Here is a 16,039-nt window from a genome sequence, read left to right on the forward strand (position 1 = left end):
TGTTTGGCCCAGGCACACAAAAACAAAAGTAAGAAATACAACACCAGTGCATGCAAACAATGGAGGTCTCCCACGCTCCCCAGACTCTCGTATATACACGCACATGCACATTCTCTGATTAACAGGCCCTGAGAGGCTGGTGGATGTACACTATGTTTCAACATAACTCTGCTGTGTTGGACTCGGCTTCACTCATAATTAGAGGCAGTCATATTCCAGTAAGAGGTTTCTGAGAGTTGGTTTGCGGTGGGTTTGTGAGTAGATTGTGTTGATAGAGCCCTGATTCTCCATAGGAATGCATATCTGGGTGGTCTCTTCCTTCAGATCATGCAGAAATATGAGATGCCTGACAGAGGTTATGGTAATATGTTTGGTTGCTTGTGCTTTCCTATTTTGTACTGTATTACAAAACAGATGTGGCAATCACACTAACAATTAGTGATTAGAAATGTGATATAAGGTATAATATAATAAATATAATAATATATAATATAAGGTGCTATAGTACACTGTAGACAATCACTGTACTTTTTACCAAAAGAAATTATGTTCATAACCAGTATTACAAATATAGAATAAATTACAGTATTAAACATTCTGGGATGTTTTAATCATTTCCAGCAAATTATTTGAAATTGGATTTTCCTGAAAAGATGTGAAACTGATTTATAACTCTTTGTTGCCTAATTCACATTGATGCAAAGCTGGACATAATTTTACATATAGTATAGTATAGTATAGTATAGTGTAATGTGATATAGGGCAGTACAGTGTAGCATAATATATGGTTCACTGAAGGACAGAAGCTTAGAGTATAGTATAGTATAGTATAAGTTGATAAAGGACAGTACAGGATATAATAATATGGTTCAGTGTAGTACAGAAGCTGATAGTATAGTATAGTATAGTATGGTATAGTGTAATGTGATATAGGGCAGTACTGTGTAGCATAATATATGGTTCAGTGAAGAACAGAAGCTTATAGTATAGTATAGTATAATTTGATAAAGGACAGTACAGGATATAATAATATGGTTCAGTGTAGTACAGAAGCTGATAGTATAGCATAATATAGTATAGTATAGTATAGTTTGATAAAGGACAGTACAGGATATAATAATATATGGTTCAGTGTAGCACAGAAGCTGATAGTATAGTATAGTATAGTATAATTTGATATAGGACAGTACAGTATAGCATAATATATGGTTCAGTGGAGTACAGAAGCTTATAGTATAGTATAATATAGTATAGTATAGTATAGTAAGGTATAGTATATTTTGATATAGGTACAGGATATAGTAATATATGGTTCAGTGTATTACAGAAGCCGACAGGATAGGGTAGGAGAGAATAGTACAGGCTAGCATAGTATAGTATAGTATATACTATTTTTTTATGTCATATAGTATAGTGACGTCTAGTACACTAGAAGGTAGCGTAGTAGTATAGTAGTGTGTTGTAATGCTCCAGTGCTTGCTCTTTATTTTGGTCTTTGATAACTGAATATTATATGGCATTATAGTATAGAATAATATACTGGAGTGGAGTGGAGAGTAACTGACCCTCTGTGCCTGTTTGTTCCTGCTCCTCCCTGCGTTGTCTCTTCATGCTGATCTCAGCGTGCAGTGTAGTCAGCTCTAACTCATACTCCTGCGTAGTGTTGTGAAGTCTCTCCAGCTCTGCCCGCAGCCTGCACAGCTCCTCCTGCAGGAGAGCGATGTCATTCTCCCGCTCAGCTGCCGCCTCCTCAGCTGCCTGCTGCAGCTCCTGCACCTCCTCCTGTGCCACACGCAGCTCCTCCTGGGCCTCCCACAGCTCGCTGGCCTTTTCCTCCTCCAGGCTGTCCAACTCCTCCTGCACAGAGCGCAGCTGGGCTGCAGGGACAGAGAACGCATAATGGAACAACTGAGGAGAAAAATGGACCAATTATACAATGCTGATAAAAGAGTGGAAGCATAAGATGAGCTCCTGGTTCGTTATTGCATCCAATAAAACATTGACCTAGTGCAGAAGTTTGGTAGTATAGAGTAATATATAGAGAGTAGTATAAACACATGCATACAAACAAACACAAACAGTCATTAAAAAGTTCTCTGCTGTGTGTGGTCAAAATAATCTGTTTTTCTCTTAAGTCACTTAAGGGTTCTCTGTTAAGTAAATTAACTGATACTACAGCTGCACTGGAAAATGCATTAAATCCAAAGTGATGACACAGGATACATACTACATACTCCGCATGAGTTTTTCTGAAGCACTACTGTAAATCTACACTAATAGTTTCATTAATGTGAATCACAGCTGAATTGTGGCAATAACATTAAACTTCTGTACAGCCATGAAGCCAAGAGTCTGAATCTGATGTTGACTATATATTCAGTCAAAAACATGTTTAATGTGGAATCATGTATTGTATTTTTCTGTAGTAGAGATGAGACGCCTCCAACAGGAAGGACGGAAGACAAAGTCTAAGACAGAAAGTCCTGTCTAGATAAAGGTAGGTCAGAGGTAAAGCCGTAACTATTTTTCCATAATTCTGGAAAAAAATAGCCATGATTATTTTTTCGTATGTTTTCCACCATGGGAAAGTTGAACTACTACTCAATCGGATAGAGACAGGAAGTTGACCCTGAGCTTTCACTTTGCCTAAGCTCATGAATGTAACCTCGATTAGTACAGGCATGGATCAGGATCATGTATAAAACCTATCAGGTACTGGGTTAAGTCTGACTTTCTATGACAAATATTTCTTTGCTCTTATATGATGCAGTCCAGTGTATTTAAAATAATTAGCATCATCCATAAAGAGAGCATTACAGAAGCAGAGGAGCCATTCTTTATTCTAGGCAGGGTTATGAATAAGAAAACAGGCTCTATAAATCAGAACAGATCTTTGGTTCCACCAGGGACAGGTGACAGATTAGAAACGTGTTTCCTCATTAGTTACTGGTCAAGCAATAAAGGAAAACAAAACAGATTTCCATTCATCAACGTCTAAAAACTTTGCAGTATATTAATGGGAAACTGAATATTGATATGGGGTTGAAGTTATTTGATAAAAAGTGAAATTGTGTTCTGTGTACAAAGGCAATAAACAAAAAGCTGAGGATATACACTTACACATTTTGGAATGAGAAGGCATACGAATCAATATTTACTACTGTATACCACTGGCTTCCTGTAGCCGCCCGCATCAAATTCAAGCCCTTGATGCTCATGTACAAAACAGCACCCCCCTACCTCAACACTCTCCTTGAGGCTTATGTTCCCTAACGCAACCTGTGATCAGTTAACGACCGACGCTTAGTAGTACCTACTCAGCGTGGCTCACTGTCCCTTTCCAGAACCTTCACATTAACCGTCCCTCAGTGGTGGAATGACCTTCCAACCTCAATCCGGACCGCAGAATATATCACTATCGTCAGAAAACAGTTAAAGACCCACCTCTTCCGTGAGCACGTAACTAACCGCTAAAATGCCAACCCCACATTATTTATAAAAATAATAAAATGTAAAATTTTTAAACTTACGCCTCTACTCTGTGCACTTTGCTTCTCTAGAACTCAATTAAAGATCTTGTATGGTTGTGCTACTTGTATTGATCTCCGTTTAATATATCGCTCTGCTTGTATTTCCTCATTCGTAAGTCGCTTTAAAAGCTTCTGCTGAATGAATAAATGTAAATGTAAATGTATATAATCCATCCATCCACTTTCCATACCGCTTATCCTACACAGGGTCACAGGGGAGTCTGGGGCCTATCTCAGGTAACTTGGGGCACAAGGCGGGGGACAGCCTGGATGGCATCGCAACCCATCACAGGGCACGATCGCACACCCATTCACACACTATGGACAATTTTTGGAGATGCCAATCAGCTTACAACACACGTGTTTGAACTGGGGGAGGAACTCGGAGTACCTGGAGGAAACCCAAGAAGCAAGGGGAGAACATGAAACTCCATGCACACAGGGAGGATCTGGGATTCGAACCCCCAACACCGGAGGTGCAAGGCAAACATGCTAACCACTAAACCAATTCCATTATGATTTAAAGCAATAAAATCATATTGGCTTATTTTAATCAAAACTACATGATGAGTTATGTCATGATACACATCAGTACATTTGCACACTAACTGTTCTTGTTGTGAACAGGACATCGTTTCTTTTGATAATATTTGTTAATAAAAAAAAAAGTAATTGCCCCTCTTACACGGTTTTTAAATGCTATTCTCTTAAATGACACTTCTCTGACTATTTCCTGGGCACTTTGTTAGATAACTACATACCATGATGCACATCAAGTGTGGTGAACTGTGTTCAGGTGCCATAATGTGGTTTTTGACACATTCCTCAACCTTAAAATGTGGTTCTGCGTGCATGTGTCAGTATTAAGATACCTTGAAGCCTTTGGATCTGTCTCGTGAAGCTCTCGGCCTGATTGGCACTGGCTAAGCGCTCGTCCTCCAAAAGGCCTACAGAGACGTGAAGAGAGGAAGAATGAGTGAGAGAACTAAAGCTTTGTATGTGTGTGTGTGTGTGTGTGTGTGTGTGTGAGAGAGACAGCTGGTCACACACGGCAGTGACAGCTGAGCATGCTGATTGGGAACTCCCAGCAGTTATATTACAAAAACAACATGCCTTCCACTCATCACACACACACATACACACACACACACACACACACACACACACATACACACCCTGCAGCTCAGTGTAGCTCTCCTCATGCCTCTGGGATACCTCCCTGGCCTCTTCTAGCTCCAACAGCAGCTGAACCACCTGCGCTCTCAGCTCCTCCAGCTCATCCTCCTCCTCCACTCCTCGCTTCTCCTCTCTTTCTCCATCTCTAGCTTTCTCCTCCTTCACCTCCTTCTCCTCCTCCAGGCCTTTCTCTCCGTTCCCCACTTCCACCTCCTTCTCCTCCTTCTCTTCATTGTCGTCCAGGGATTCACGCTCTTTATCCGTCAGTCCACCACCCAAACCCGGGAGCTCGGCCTTCAGCTCGCACAGATCATCTGAGACAGAGAGAAAGTGTGAGAGACTGTGATACTGAGACTGTCAATCATTTTAGAAGAGAAGAAAGATTATTTTTCAGTAAATAATGCTAGATAACAGACGATGAGAAAATACAGATCATCTTGGTTCAGGGAGACCCTGCAGTCTGTGTGGTCTCAGAGATTAGGTCATCATATTGTTTACGTATATCCTGTTTTTTGTTTGTTTTAATTTATTTTAATTAATTGTTTTATTTCTTTTTTGTGTGTTGCTTTGGCATTAAAGTGATTTTGTAACATTAACGCATCAGCCTCATGTTCTCTCTCTCTCACACACACACACACACCAGTAGCTATGTTTCCATCCATAACTTGCAAATGTAACTGTTGTGAAAAATTGGAATATCACATAAAACAGGGGTTCCCAAACTTTTCCAGGACAAGGCCCCGCAAATGGCATTAACATTTGACCGAGGCCCCAATTTTGCAAGATGTCTTTAAAACACATTAAAATACAGACTTTTGAATATATCCCCCTTTTTTATTAATAAATACATCTTACATCTTTACATTACATTAGGAATTGATTGTGTGTGTGTGTGTGGTTGTCTGAGAGTGAGAATTTATTTTTTACACCAAATTATTGAGGCCCCCCAGGCGCCCCCTGGCGGCCCCCACTTTGAAAACCACTGACATAAAACATTTGTGAATAAAGCACCGTTTCCATCCCACGTGTTCAAGAGAACAAAATCGTCACTTCCGGGGAAATTGGAACATCGCGCTGTCTGCCATTTTGACTTCTCTGAACCAATTATCCAATCACATGATTTGTTTAAGGAAAGTCACATGACTTTTTTTGCGCATCGAGGAATTTATTCGGTAAATGTGTTTCTATCGTAGTTTATGTGCATGTCTTCTCATCGAATAAAAAAATTATCCCCCTCAATTGAGCGCATACGTTTTTTCATGTGAATTTTGTAGATTTAATTTGTATCTGGTGTTTCCATCCAGTGTTTTTTTTTATTATTAATATTTTGCGATATCCCAAAATTCACATAAAAATACATGTATGGAAAAAAAACATGGCTATTGAGACCACCAGAGGTCCTGCCCTACAGAGACACCAAACTCTTTGTGATGACCAGCCCGTCCACCTTTCACCTGTTGCCTATTAGGGATGATTTACATACAAACACACATACACACACACACACACATACACACACTCACACACACCACTCTGCACTGATCATAATCTTGAAAAATCAGCAACGGAGCCAGCTACTGTCAAAAATGGTTACAAAGTAAAAGAATGCAATGTGAGAAACCAGAGATTTCAAAACTCTAATTTTTTTTTTTAAATGATTAAAAACCAGAGATTTCAAAACATTGATTTTTGATCATATTATTTGCTAAGTGCATTAACATGTAGTCCAGGTCATTTATCTGACACATGCAGAGGAAGAGGGAGCACTAACTTATGTATAGAACAAGATTACATTTGCATCGAGATTTGTTCTAGCTGTATAACGACTATTATTACTGAATTGGTTTTCTAGATTTCCTAACACTCTGGGAATTTAGTCAAAATAACACAATAGTGATTTAAATCAACATGAGCTGACTGTAAATGTGATGATGCATGAATTTCAGAGAAGTTCTAAACCTCACACAGATGGAGTGGAGAACCTTATTTTAAGAGTGGCAGGTGTGGCCTGACCAAGGAAGGCAGACAGCTGAAACATTTGAGTATCCTCTAACCTTTCAACTCCCAGCTCTCCATTCCAACCCCCCGCACGTACACCTGTGTGAATATGTGAACTGAGGAACCCTCAACCCATCGCCCCCCCCCACCCCCACCCCCCCCAACACCTAACACCATCAAACCACGTTATTATTCACATGTGAGTACAACTGTCCTCATGTAAGGAATGAAAATGTGCAATCATTGGCAAATTGCCATGGAATAAGAATAAAACACTTCTGGAATAAGAATTAAGAATAAAACACATGCTGTTATAGGAAAATAATCAACTCCAGGGAGATAATGGCCACGTTAAACAGTACAACAGCAAGTCTCAAAGTGTTTTAGTCCTCTTCTACCAAAGCAAATTTGCCAAAAATTACCCATTTTCCTTCATTAAAAAAAGAAACACCATCATTTTTATCTATTTACAGTTACATTTAATCTTGTGGAACATCCTTGAGGTATGAACATTTGTTCCTTCACCAGCTTCTCTCATTATTTCCTCTCTAAAAAGTGCATCTTGTCATTATTCATGAAAAAAAAAAAAATTCTCCATCTTTACCAAGGAGGAAAACATTGCCTCTGACTGTTACAAAGCACTGACACTGGAGACTCCTTCCAAAACTGTTCAATACCACAACACTACAGACAATTTAGAAATGCCAGTCAGCCTACAACACGTCTATGAACTGGGGGAGGAAACCGGAGTACCCGGAGGAAACCCCCAAAGCATGGGGGAAACATGCAAACTCCACACACACACACACACACACACACACACACACACACACACACACACGTGTGAAGGTGGGAAACGAACCCCCAACAGTTGTGAGACAAACACATGCTAACATGCTAACCACTTAGCCACTGTGCCCCCTACTGTTAAAAGGATCTACAGCATCCTAGTAGAAAACTTCACCATATCAACAATTATATGTTTTTCTTTGTTTAAAGAACCAACACATTTTTTATGTTTATTACTAGTCGTAAATGATGTTGAACGTCCGCCATGTGAGTCTGTGTAAGTTATATATTGTTCTATAGGAACATGTGAATTAATAAAACCTTGCAGCCAGAGATACTGTCCAAGCTGCTGTTATAGTGTAGAAAATGAATCAACACCTTCTGACCAATTGGGTTTGAGAATTCAACAGCACTGTAGTATAAAAAATACAGTACACAATGCACAGTATCTTACTGGTCTTGTATTTTTATTCTATGGAATCTGTCTGCCTTGGTAAGGGCATTGGTTTAAAAAAAATAAAGAAAAGACTTTATTTGCTGTCATTAGATTCCACTTCTTCATAGACTGTTTGTTTTATTATATACAGTGAGAATGTGAGAATTGAGACTGGTTTCAGTATCAGTCCTGTGTGTTTGTGCAGTTTATGTCTGAGCAGGAGGAGAAGTCATTCAGTCATTCAGAGCCCAAAGGGAACGTCAGTAAGTCAGCGTTAAGCAGACAGTAAATCGATCACAGACTGACCTCACTCCATTCTGCCCTCTTTCTTCTCTCCCACACTCCTTCTCTCTCACTATCTCTCTCTCTATTTTTGCTTAAGGGGGGTCGTGGGGGTGGGCTTGGAGTTTCTGTCTGTCTCCTGTCCTGCCGTCATCCCTCATCTGAAACCAGACTCAGGAGCCAGGAGGATAAAAATAAACTCTCTCTGTCTGTCTCTCTCTCTCTGTCTCTCTCTCTTTCTCTGTCTGTCTCTCTCTCTCTGTCTCTCTGTCTTCTGTCCTTTTCTCTCTCTGTTTCTCTTGCTCTGTTTCTTTGTGTAGCTCTCTCATTATTTGATTAGGTGTTATAAAGGGGCTTTGTGTGAAGTCCTTGGCAACAGGTTACAATTTGTTTACCTTTTAAGCCCTCAATCTAATTTTTGTCATATGTTTTTGTGAGAATTGGTAGGACAAGTTAGTAGTTTAGTAACTGTAATAAAGGTCTTTTGAATATTCTCTCTCTCTCTCTCTCTCTCTCTCTCTCTCTCTCTCTCTCTGAGAGAGCTCTGAGAAGCTGGATGTGCTGTTTCTCATTCCTCCTTCATCCTTTGTGGATGTGTGTGTACGGTTATGAAATATTTTTTTTGATGCACAGCACAGTTTGAAGGCTCATTATGTTTAAAATGTTTTATTGGTTTAAAAGAGAATATACACAATGAATATGAGACTGAATTGAGAGCTGAATGAATCACTTCACAGTTCATTTAATCAGTCAAATAAACAAAAATCACCTCTTTACGTCACTGTCAAACACAACGAAAAACAGAAGGGTCTTCGTCTACACAACTATGTATCGGCCTTTGGCTGTCGGCTGGTATGAGTTTTGCAAGCGTATGAGCTCTTCTTTGATGAGTCGTGTGATTTCTGCTTTTGCTTTCTGCACTGCCAACACATTTGCACTCTCGATGGCGAGGTAAATCTTGCATTCTCCCTCTTTGGGTTCTTTCTCAGGAGGGAAGTATGTCCCTCTGATGGTGATGGCAGCCTCTGAATATTCGCCAATCCTGTGCAGAGCCTCTTTAGACGTCACCTTCCACCTTGCCGTCTGGGGAAAGTCGTTGATCTCCAACTCCTCTTCATACCTCTTGACACTCTCTGCCTGTTCAGCATTCTGTCGCTCCTCCTCCAGTTTCTCGATGGGTGTGTAGTTCAGCTTTGCGTTGATTTTCTTTGCGAGCTGCTCAGCAATGGTCTTAGTGGAAATGGAGGGTGCAATCAGAAGACCCTGACAACTCCATAGCTTTAATGATGTCACTTGCATATCGCACCTGATCCTGAGTGATAAACGTGTACGCGTGGCCCTTATTTCCAGCTCTGCCAGTCCTCCCAGCACGGTGGACATAGTCCTCATAATGATTGGGACAGTTGTAGTTCACCACTAGAATGAGATGCTTTACGTCCAGGCCTCTCGCTGCCACCGATGTGGCCACCATCAGCCGACACGCCCCGCTCTTAAAATCGTTTATTATACTATCCCGATCATACTGATCGATTCCTCCATGCAGAGACATGCAGGGGTACGAGGCCTTCATCAGGTCTTTCAGCAAGCCGTCTGCGTGTTCCTGTTTATCTACAAAAATAATCACTGAGCCTTTCTCCTGATAATGACCCAAAATCTCCAACAGCTTCAGAAACTTCTTCTCCTCCTCAATCACAATCGCAAGCTGCTCCACGTCTGAACATACCACGCTCCTTCCCTCAACCTGAACCTCGATTGGTTTGTTGAGGATACGGCGAGCTAAAGCCTCCATCACTCGAGGAAATGTTGCTGAAAACATCACTGTCTGACAATCCAGCCGCACATTATCCACTATGCGCATTACCTGCGGTTCAAAACCCATATCAAACATTCGATCGGCTTCATCGACTACGACATATGTGACTCTGTGCAGGTTCGTGACTCGTCCACTGCTGGCTCTCAGCATGTCGATCATTCGACCAGGGGTGCAGACAATGATTTCAGCTCCACGCTTCAGCTCTGCTATCTGCTCGCTGATGCCTGTTCCACCATACACACACACCACTCTGAGCCCCAGTGGATTGGAGAACTTTTTACACTCTTTAGTGATCTGCAGAGCGAGCTCACGTGTTGGCGTCATGATCATCGCAATAGGCCCCTCCCCCTCCTCTAGGGGTCATTGGTCTAAAATATGGCGAAACATTGGCAGCAGAAATGCGATGGTTTTCCCACTTCCTGTTTTGGCAATGCCGATGAGGTCACGTCCGGACATGATGGCGGGAATGGCCTGAGACTGGATGGGCGTAGGATTCTCATAGTTATGCTTTTTAAGGGCATTTAAGACCTTCATGGTTGGTCTACACTGCACCCAGGTCTTTATGGGTTTGGGACAGCCTTTCCCTTTCACCGAGATTTCCTCAAGCTCAAGACGATACTCATTCACCTCCTCCGGTGTCATTTTGGCCAGTTCAGGAACTTCTACGTAGAAATTCTTGTGGTAGGAGTCGTACTGGATTTTCTGATGATCGACAGGCTCCAGAATTTTCCGCTGTTTGGTCTGGAAGCCGGTGAGAGCCGTTTGCAGGTCCACTTCCTCCTCCTCTGACGAATACTCCATGGCGTTCTCCATTAACTCCCCTTTCTTTTTGGTGATGTAAGGAGTCTTCTTCGTCTTCACCACCGTCACCACTTTTGTCACAGTCATGCCTCCTTTTTTGTCGTTTGTACTTCTTCAATTCCCCATTCACTTCCTCCATGTAGGCATCCAGGTTGTCAAGCTCTTCCCCTCCCTCCTTCTCCATCAGCTCTGCTTCCTCCACCTTCCTGTCCTTCTCCTTATCCTCGTCCTCCTCTCCCTCTTGATCCACTGAGGCCAGACCCTCTTCATCATCATCATCATCATCATCATCATCATCCTCCAGGCTCCACTTCTTGCCCTGTTTCATCTCTTCGAGCTCCTTTTTGATCTCGCCAATGTTCTCCATGGCCTTCTTCCTCTGCTCCTCCCTCCATTTCTCCACCTGCTCCTTCCTCTTCATCATCGCCTTCTCCAGTGTCGTCTGGTCAAAGGCCTGATCCTCCACTTGCTCCTCCTCCGTCTCCTCTTTCTTCTTCTTATCTGCTGACTGCTCACCACCATTTGAGTTCTCCTTGCTTCGCCCTTTGCTGCGGCTCCTCGACCTCCTGCGCTCACGACTTCAGGAGCGTTTATGCTCACGACTCCGAGACCGCCCCTGTCTCTTGCAGTCTCTGGAGCTTGATCTCCTCTGCTGTCTGCTGCGTGATCGTTCCCTGCGTCCCCGCTCACATGCTCGATCCTCTTTCTTCACTCGCTTAGAGTCAGGAGAGCGGCTTTTAGAGCGACTGCCCGAGTGTCCTCGCGACGATGAGCGCTTCCGGTAATGTCGAGACTCCGGTTCCATACTGTCTGTAAACTGTACAACTGTTTCACGACGTTTTGTCCTTTGTTGTGCAGAGCGAAAGATCGATGCAGCCTTACCACTGCCGGTAGAAATCATCAGGAATTTAGAATTAGAATTCGAAGGCTCATTATGACACTGAGCCGCCACGTGTCTCATACATGCGTCACTGCACTGACAAGCTGAACTGTGTGTGTGTGTGCATGAAGTCACTGCTAGTTCATTCTCAGAAGCAATCTCAAGTTCATGAATTAATGACAAGTTGTAAATATATAAAAGAAGGAAGCATCGTATCAGATTACACACTTGCAAAATGAAAGCGTCCTCTCAGCGGTGTCACGTGTAATAAACACTCCTGGTTTTAATAGCTGTCATGCTTCAATTTCCAACCTGCGCGGAGCTGGATGCAGGAGACGACAGGCCTGACGAGACGATTGAACACTGATCCTCTTAGATCACTATGGAGGATTAATGAAATCTGTTCGACAGGAGATAATTGCTTTCTCTCTCTCTCTCTCTCTCTCTCTCTCTGCGCATGCGCGGTAGTGGAGCGAGTGTGGCGTGTTGAGCGTGTGAGAGCGGTTGGGGTTTTGCCAACTTTTTTCGGCATTTAATGCAATTTGTTCTGTGTAAACATCTTGGATTAATTACTTCTTTTGTGTGAACGAGTGTGAAAGTGAGCATGTGCGTGCGTGTGTCGCAGTGGAGGAGCACGGCGGCTCCGAACACGCGGCTGTGTGAGAGTTTAACGTCGGCACGGTGTGAGAGTGGTGTGCGGGGCGAGTGTGGAGGACTGTGTGTTAGCGGTAGGAGAAGTGGTGGGGCATGAGAACATTGTCTCGGCCTCCTGCATGAACAATGCGACCGCATTGTTTGTGAAAATTTCCCAAAAATGTCTTGCAGGGGACGAACGCTGGTCATCAACAACTTGGCAGCATCAACCATGTGGCACAAGCTGGCATGTGTGGATCCACCGCCAAACCTGCTCTCGAACATCCAGGCCCTGCTAGTGGACTTCTTCTGGGACAGACTACACTGGATCCCTCAAAGTGTCCTTCATCTGCCCAAGGAGGAGGGGGGGCACGGGCTGGTCCACATAGCCAGCAGAACTGCAACGTTTAGACTCCAGTTCATCCAGAGACTCCTCACTGGACGTGAGAGGTTGGTATGGAGAGCAGCAGCTTATAGGCTGTTACACACAGTAGGAGGACTGGGATTGGACAGAACTTTGTTTTTAATGGACACAAGAACACTAGACTTTGCTGGATTACCAGTTTTTTTATCATGGGCTTTTTAAAATATGGAACCTTTTTAAAAAACAAATCAAGGGGTGCAGAACACCACACTGGCTGCTGGAGGAACCCCTGGTGCATGGTGGGCGATTAGACATCTCTGGTGTGACCACCCCTTCATCATCCAGAGTTCTGGTTTCATCAGGGATTGTGACACTCCGGCAGCTGGTGAACATCACAGGAATGGACCTGTCACGGGCAGAGGACTTAGCAGCGCGCCTGGGACTACGGTCCCTACGCGTTGTGAATAAGCTCCTACATCACTGGAGGTCCACCCTAACGTCAGAGGAGCGTGCTCAGCTGATGGACAATGAAACAAGCGAGACTGGGCCTACAGAGGAGGAACCTTTTCCCCAGCTGGGCATCGCTCCAGATCTAGATGGGTGTGGGAGCCCCCTCCTGGAGTTCAGAGGTGACATGAACATTGAGACAGTGTCCGGTAAGCTCCTGTACAAAGCCTGCGTGAAATTTTTAAATAAGAAAAAACTGAATGGGAGAGTGGAAACCCCATGGCGAAGTGTACTGCGTTTTAATGATGATATTAAACCAGAGTGGAGGGCACTATACAAACCACTCTTAACCAAAAAATTTGCTGACCTGCAATGGAGGACGTTACATGGAATTGTTTCTGTGAATTCTTTTATCTCCATTTTAAACCCTGAGGCATCACAGGAACGCCCATTTTGTTCACAGAGAGACAGACTGTTTTTCATACTTTTATACATTGCTCCAGGTTGCAGCCATTGTTTGTGTTTTTAAAAAACATCCTGAGATCATTTTATGTGGATTTTACTTTTCAGATCTTTATCTTTGGTTTTAAGTACATCAGAAAGAACAGATTTAAATGTCAGCTGATCAAGTTTATCTTTGCTCAGGCAAAAATGTCAATATACCTGAGTAGGAAAAACAAAGTGGCACAGAACACAGACTGCGATGCCAAAAACGTTCTCTCCAGACTGATCAAATCACGAATTCTGATCGATTTTAACTTTTAGAGAAGTATGAGAGACTTGGAGATGTTTAAGGCAGTGTGGTGTTGCGAGGAGGCTCTGTGTTCTGTAGTGGAGGGAGAACTTTGTTTTACACCAGCATTAGGCTGATAATGTTATTAACAACTATCCTTTGTTGCGCTGACTTATTTATTTATCTAATTTATTTATGTTTTTTTAATGCTCTTTAAATATTTATTTATTTATATATTGAGTCACATTTGACTTTAGTGTGTATAATGTGACTTTTGTTAAATAAAGGATTGTAAAAGTCAACAAAAAAAAAGTCTCTCTCTCTGTCTGTCTCCTGGTCTGTCTGTTTCCTGGTCTCTCTCTCTCTCTCTCTCTCTCTCTCTCTCTCTCTGTCTCCTGGTCTCTCTCTCTCTCTCTTTCTGTTTGACTGTCTGTCTGTCTCCTGGTCTCTCTCTCTCTCTCTCTTTCTGTTTGTCTGTCTGTCTGTCTCCTGGTCTCTCTCACTCTCTCTCACTGTGTCCTCGTCTCTCTCTCTCTCTCTCTCTCTCTCTCTGTCTCTCAGCCTATTCCCAAGTCCGTTATATGGCTCTGTATTACTGATTTTTTTTTCTATTTGTACGAAAGACGACAAGCATGCATTTGAACCCATATGAATTTCAGTTCTCATGTTTTATTCACTTCTATTTCTATTTCTGATGATCTGCATAGATATGTGTTTTCCAGGGTAATGAAATCCTGCAATTATACTCATACCATCTAGCATATTTAAATGTTTTTTTTAAACATCTATATAAATATTGATCAATCAGTAGGCACAGATCCACGGCTGGGAGAAGTGGCAGTTTTGAGAGATTCATATTCAAAATCAAAATCAAAGCGAGGTAACACGGTCAGTCTCCAACAAGTCTAGTCCTTCTTGTTACTAATTTGTATGCCACAAATACCCTTAAAATGTACTTCATACAGGAAGGAAGGTATTGAGGAAAAAGTATTTCACACACTTGACCCTTGACCCTGTTTGAATCATTCCAAAATCTAACCAGTTCTTCTGTTGGTTACGATGATAATGCAATATAAATCCTATAAAATTCAACCACCTCTGCTTGAGATGAGATATCACGTTAACAAGAATCTTGGATGGATGGACAGACAACCTGAAAGCATAATGCCTCCTACACTTAGTGGCAAAGGCATAAAAATCAAGCTATGTTTAAAAAAACCCATATGTGCCCATTACTTACCCTAATCTCATGAGCACTATTTATGACCTCACATGAACAAAATGCTGAATCATGTGAATCATTACAAATTTGCAACTGAATTTGAATTGTTACAAACTTGAACTAATAATTGTGACATAGTCAGGGCTCGATGAGAGGAATGCAAGACAGAGCGATCACACCCAATAAAAAAAGGTCACAAAATCAAAATGTGATAAAGTACAGGTTTAAAAGAGGTTTTTAACTACCACAAGTTTATTTCAACTTCTTTTTAATCTACTCAAGTCTTTATAAAAAAAATCCTTTCAGGAAGTATTGAGATCAGTTTAGCATCTTATCAAGTAAAGATGACTGCAGTCCCACAGAATTTTCCACAGAATAGAATTTTATTTATTCTTTTACGATTATATGATTTACAACTCATCAGGTTTATTCCTTGGCTGATAGTGCAAAAACAATTATAATATATTATTATATCATAGTATGTAAAATTATAAATATGATGTATAAGCCTAGTTTTGCAAATAAGGCATCAACAAAAGAGTGAAGGCACTTTGCAATGAAACTATAAGTTTAACTATAACACATAAATATTAATTTAAAGAAGAATATTATATTATTTCATCATTTATTTATTTGTTTTTTGTTTGTTTATGTCCCTTAACAATATAAAGTAAATACAGAGAAAGAAAGAAATGACAGTAAGTAATACAATATAAAATGTATATATATAATGTAAAAGTAGTAAAACAATCAAAGCTAGTGGAATGCTCTTTAAATGCTTTAAAATCAAGAAAAACACGTTTTAGCTGTGTTTTTAAAGAATTCATTAGCTTTTAACGTCCATTAAGTGGTATATACCGTATATAAACACTTACATCCGACAAAACAAAAACAAGAAAAGTATTGCATGATGTTAATATATCGTCATATCATGC

The 16,039-nt window shown here is 41.5% G+C and overlaps 1 protein-coding gene and 1 pseudogene across 6 annotated transcripts in view; both read right to left on the reverse strand.

Moving 5' to 3' along the window:
• The window catches only part of LOC128622952 (coiled-coil domain-containing protein 136), a 48,948-nt gene that overhangs the window by 17,739 nt on the left and 15,170 nt on the right, over window positions 1-16,039 (reverse strand). For 5 of the 6 annotated variants that reach the window (XM_053649722.1, XM_053649720.1, XM_053649721.1 and 2 more), the window contains 3 exons: window positions 4,706-5,020; window positions 4,403-4,477; window positions 1,566-1,877 (listed from right to left, as the gene is read on the reverse strand). In XM_053649722.1, the coding sequence (XP_053505697.1) occupies window positions 1,566-1,877; window positions 4,403-4,477; window positions 4,706-5,020 (702 nt within the window). Of the gene's footprint in view, window positions 1-1,565; window positions 1,878-4,402; window positions 4,478-4,705; window positions 5,021-6,760; window positions 6,810-16,039 lie in introns of those variants that run through there. The other variant, XM_053649725.1, reaches the window with a different exon arrangement.
• On the reverse strand, window positions 8,232-13,239 carry LOC128622955 (probable ATP-dependent RNA helicase DDX46; annotated as a pseudogene).

The sequence above is a fragment of the Ictalurus furcatus genome, chromosome 19, assembly GCF_023375685.1.
Source record: "Ictalurus furcatus strain D&B chromosome 19, Billie_1.0, whole genome shotgun sequence".
In the NCBI taxonomy this organism is placed as follows: domain Eukaryota; kingdom Metazoa; phylum Chordata; class Actinopteri; order Siluriformes; family Ictaluridae; genus Ictalurus; species Ictalurus furcatus.